We start from the raw sequence: 5,000 nt of genomic DNA, 5'->3' as shown, positions 1-5,000 counted from the left end.
CTGGGGCAATTCTAGCTTTGTATGGTCGCAATGCCGGGGTTTTCGAATGCATAAGCTTAACGCCTCGAGATTCTCGTGCGCACAAGCCGTGAGCCTGTGCTGCCCGCTCGCTCACCCCGAGCACCGGCTTTGCCCAGATATCTCATCACCGGCGTCTGACACAAAAAACACGAAACGTGTCAGCACGTCATTCGGCGGGAATGGGCTAATGAGAATTTTTCATCCTGATAGTATGAGAGAATGAGGATTGTTGACTAACTTGCTCATTTAAGGTCATTCAGTGTAACAGTAGGCATGAAAGAGGAGGGATAATTCCACAAGGTAGGATTGGCTACAGGATGTTCTACTTTTGCAATCTTCATCAGGAGTATGTTCCATTTCTTGTTATGAACTCCTCTTGAGAAATGTCATATCAAAGGTTCAAATGTGGAGACTTGATAATAGAATCGATAAATAATTCAGGGTGCCTTGTAGTTTGCGTAGGCTTTTAACCTGTTGACAACAGGGCTAATTTAAAGAAATAGAACAAATGTACAAAGCAGTTCTTCAAACTTTTTTCATTGCAAAATGAAAGTTAAGTTTCTGGTATTACCCTCATACCACAGTTGGACAGCATTACACGCTAATTAGTAATTCTAATACCTTTCCTTATCCAGAACAAAAGACATTTGTTTTTTTGTTACCCTGCCATATCTACAGGATTTTTTTCATTTTATATGTATTCTTTCTTTTGTTATTTTTTGTTACTAACCTTTTCTAATGAGGGACAACGACCCACCAACCACTAGATGACGACCCCTACTTTGAAGGACTCAGATCTAGAAACTAAATCCTGAAGAATATGACACTAAGATAAAGATTTTTTGGGGTGAAAATTTTGCCTTGAGCTGTTGTGTAAAGACCAAGTTGAGATTATTTGTATTTGAGAATCTTTTTACTCATATAGATTTCATTTTTCATATTTATCAGATTTACACTATTTCCCATTGAAAAGACACCACGACTGCTTTTGATTTATGATACAGTATCAATCAATCTTGCATTATAGTTTTATGTAGTTCTTATCTGAGTGTAAGTTATCTAAATTTTCATTAATATGACTGTAATGGTAATATCCTTCTAATGTGTGTTGAATTATTGGATAAGAAACACTGGGTATGGTTGGAAAGAACCGTACAGGTGCTACAGGGTACCAAACAACATAATGGAACCTTCTCAGTTACAGTTTTTGTAACTGAAGATGAAACTAAATAGCTGTCAGTATTTTGCATAATGTATTCAGAATATATTCCCTCTTTGTATGCTAACTGAAGATAAAATAGTTTAACTTGATATCACTTCAATAAATGGAATTTACAATCCAAACACTAAAAAGAAGAGTATTCTCCTCTCCTCCATCCCCTGTAAAATTCTAGATTTTATCAGTAAATATCATAAATCTTACGATCCCTAGCCAAGTAACTTACTTTTTAACTCTTGCCAGACTTTGCAATACATTTAAAATTATTAAAGAATGACCATAATCTTTGCAAAATTGTTGAAACACAGTTCATGTTCTCATGTTTTGCATCAATCATTACATTAACCATTTTCTGAAAGAATACCAAAGTTCATGATTTTAGGGGCTTTAATCCATCAACGATGGGTGACAAGATATCATGTTAAGTGATGGCAGTGTCAGCCGGTGGGGACAAGATATTTCATCGTGGCTATCCTCCTGGCTGGTACACTGGGTGATCGGGCATATAGCATTTGGCCACGGCCAGTGTGGGCAAAAATCCCAAGGAGTTAGGCTTACGCATTTGAAATATCCCAGTTTTTTTTTTACCATTTGGAGCCAAAACAACCCTATCATAAATGGGTTAACCTATGCAAAATGTTATATATTCTATGTATATATATTCAAATATTTTACAATGTATCAGTCAGCATTCATGATTTTAAATTGGGGGGGGGGGGCATAAATGAGAAGCAATACCCCTTAATTCTTGAAGGGTTTTTGTAAGTAAGCTTAGAGGAGATTCTTCAAGACCAAACGTTATCAAATATGCTCGTGCAATTTTGTCAAATCTTGCCAGACACCCATGACTGGTTGTATATTTGCCTAATTTCACATAGGCCTGGAATATAGCAATGGCCTGCAGCTTCCTTGCCTAGAGATTAATCGAGGCGCAAGGCTACGCTAAACCTCTCAGTCATTTTCACCCACCCGGTCATCCAAGGGTTTGAAGAGGTTTTGTAATTTTTTATTTTTCATTTTTGGAAAAAGTCAAGAAAATGTTCATATACAAATGCAACTACGATTTGTATATACAAACATAACCATGTATAATCTGTATATAGGGTGAAACTTCATTACGCAATGGGACATATGTCTGAAATATTCTGATTGCGTAATGTCACGTCATGCATCATAGGTGGGTTAATGATTCATTAAGATTTTACTAAACCAGTGTCATTATATTATGGTTTGTTACTTTACATCATTATATGCATCTTCCTCAATCACACTTCTTGATATAGTTCTCTATTCCATTTATTTTGTCATCCACCTCATTTTATTACTTATCTTAGGTTTCATATTCTTCATTGATACAGAGAACTTCTCAAGGAATTGAATTATTCTTAATATTAAATTGTTAAACAGTCCAGTAACAGTGTTTTATGTCATAATTGAAACCTTTGTTTTGTTTCTTTTTTCCTTTTCTTAAGGAGTTCCTGAAGGGTGTGTGTAACATGCAGAATTGCCGTTTCCGTCACCTGAGTCGGAGAGAGTACGAGGATGAGGTATTCCATGCTCTTCAGGATGAGTTTGAGATTGTTCTTGGTCCCCATGAAAGGCAACAGTCACCAGGTATGAACATGTTCAGGTCCTACAGTGGTTATCAAGACACCACAAAGTACAGCGCCTCGCCAGTCAACTTCCGTGACGAGATGTTGGGACCAGAAGACCTCCGCACAACGCTCTTGGCCCGCACAGAGTTTGAGCCAGAAACCAAGAGGATGAGGCATTACTCAGATGAGCCAATGTACTCGCAGCAAGAAGACTACAGCAATAACCAAAGAAGATGGGAAGACAGGATGGATTATGACCGTCAGGATTTCAGTTCTTACGATACAGAACGTCTCATGCAAGAAATTTTCAACCTCAGGAATGACAACTTGGAACTAAAAAGAAGTTCGCAGCAACAGATCATGGAACTAAGGGAAGAACTTACTGCAGTTTCACAAGAAAACACAAACTTCCGCCTGGAAAACTCCAACCTCCGTTCAAATTCGTCTATGACATCAAACCAGAAATCAGCTATTGATAAACTCATTGCAGCCAATAACACATTTATGCTGGACAACAGAAAATTTCAGGAGACAGTACGCAAATTAGAGCGAGAGAACAGTGACATGCGAAAGTCACTAGAGTCAAAGCAGAAAGCTAAGAACTCTGAACTTGATCGCAAGGTTGAAAATCTTGATAAGGAGAATAGGGAGATCAGAGAGTCCCTTGTAAGGACAACTTCAGCCCTGAAGAAAGTCCAGGAAGAGAAGGTGAAAGTGGAGCAACACTTGGAGGAATTACGGGCAAAGCTGCGGGAGTTTGAGTCGAGGGCACAAAGGAAGGAGGACCATTACCACAATAGCCAGGGATCAAGCCGCAGGGATGACTACCCAACAGACCAAGTAATACTACAGTCTAACTCTTTTTGTTTGATATATTTTAAGTATATTATATACAATACAAATTTGTGATAACTCATTGTCTTTTTCCATCATGCTCTTTCTCTTTTTTTTCTCTCTTTCTACTCTCTTTTTCTTACTCTAACTGTGCATTTGTCCATATTTTAAAAATATTAATACTGATATTTTAAATTTACTTACACCAGATGAACAAAATGAGAGGGTCACACGTGCAAGGACTTGATCGCCGTGGCAACGACTCTGGCTTCTATGGCCAGGATATAAAGGACCAGGATATGCGCAACATTGGCACTCGAGGCCAAGACAGATATGAGCCAGAAGTGCAACGGACAAATAGCAGGGGCCAGTACAATCAGGGGCATAGCATCAGAGGACAAGATCTTCATGGCATTGAGATGCGTGGACAAGATGCAAGAAATTCAGACATGAGAGGGCCAACTATCCGTGGAAATGACATACGTGAGAACGACCTGCGAGGGAATGATATACGTGGAAGTAGCTTGCGAGGGAATGATATCCGCGGGCAGGAGATGGACCGATCAAGGCAAGGATGGTCTTCATCTGGCAGTTCATCCCAGAAACCTCTGTGGCAGGGCAACAAAGAGGTTCTCCCTGTGTCATCAGGGGATGGGCCCAACCGAACTGGTAGCCTTCTTGGAGAATACCAGCCAATGAATGATCGCTTCAGACAACAGTCCTACCAACCTACAGCCAAAGGGCAGGGCCTGTTGAGGACTCCTGCAGATTTCCCAGGATACAATAACCAAAACTTGTCCCAGGGTCTCCTAGACACACCCAGTGACCACCACAAAACAGACTCCCAGTTTTCTTCCCAGCGGTTCGAGGAACGGGAGTACCGCCTAGGCTACAACAACGAGTCCAACAACAGCCCGTATGGAATGGAAATGCGACGCCCCAATACATCACAGTCTTGGCCTGAAGGTGGCGATTCTATGAAGGGCAGAGGCATGGGGCAAAGTTGGGGGAGGAGAGGAAACACTAACCAGAGTTTCTAGTTCCCCTTTTTGTTTATTCAGACCTGTTTTGAATGTTACTTTATTTTCATTTTGTTTTTTGGAAACAAATAAGAAATATTTTTTGTTTTTGTTTTTTAATCTTTGTCCACTCATTTAATGCACAATCATTTTTGTATGTTTGTTTGGAGGTTAGAAGTTAAGAGATAGGCTCTAGAAATTTCATTCTGTTTATATTTTCATATTTGTTTCTATATTTGTTTTTGTGCTGTCATTTATTATACAATATAATAATGGAAATTTGTTTTTCACAAAATCTGTAAGCAGTTTTGT

General features: G+C 39.2%; 1 protein-coding gene across 2 annotated transcripts in view; it reads left to right on the top strand.

Annotated features, from left to right (window-relative positions):
- LOC122255134 (uncharacterized) overlaps positions 1-5,000 on the top strand; it is a 24,730-nt gene that overhangs the window by 19,675 nt on the left and 55 nt on the right. For both annotated transcript variants that reach the window (XM_043019040.2, XM_043019041.2), the window contains exons 4-5: positions 2,713-3,675; positions 3,879-5,000. The exon at positions 3,879-5,000 is cut by the window's right edge and continues 55 nt beyond it. In XM_043019040.2, coding sequence (XP_042874974.2) covers positions 2,713-3,675; positions 3,879-4,709 — 1,794 coding nt within the window. In that variant the 3' untranslated portion in view covers positions 4,710-5,000. The remainder of the gene's footprint in view (positions 1-2,712; positions 3,676-3,878) is intronic.

The sequence above is a fragment of the Penaeus japonicus genome, unplaced genomic scaffold (assembly GCF_977035675.1).
Source record: "Penaeus japonicus unplaced genomic scaffold, GWHDUDI00000001_assembly GWHDUDI00000034, whole genome shotgun sequence".
In the NCBI taxonomy this organism is placed as follows: domain Eukaryota; kingdom Metazoa; phylum Arthropoda; class Malacostraca; order Decapoda; family Penaeidae; genus Penaeus; species Penaeus japonicus.
The sequence above is the reverse complement of the archived record's forward strand: the minus strand, read 5'-3'. Positions and strand labels throughout refer to the sequence as shown.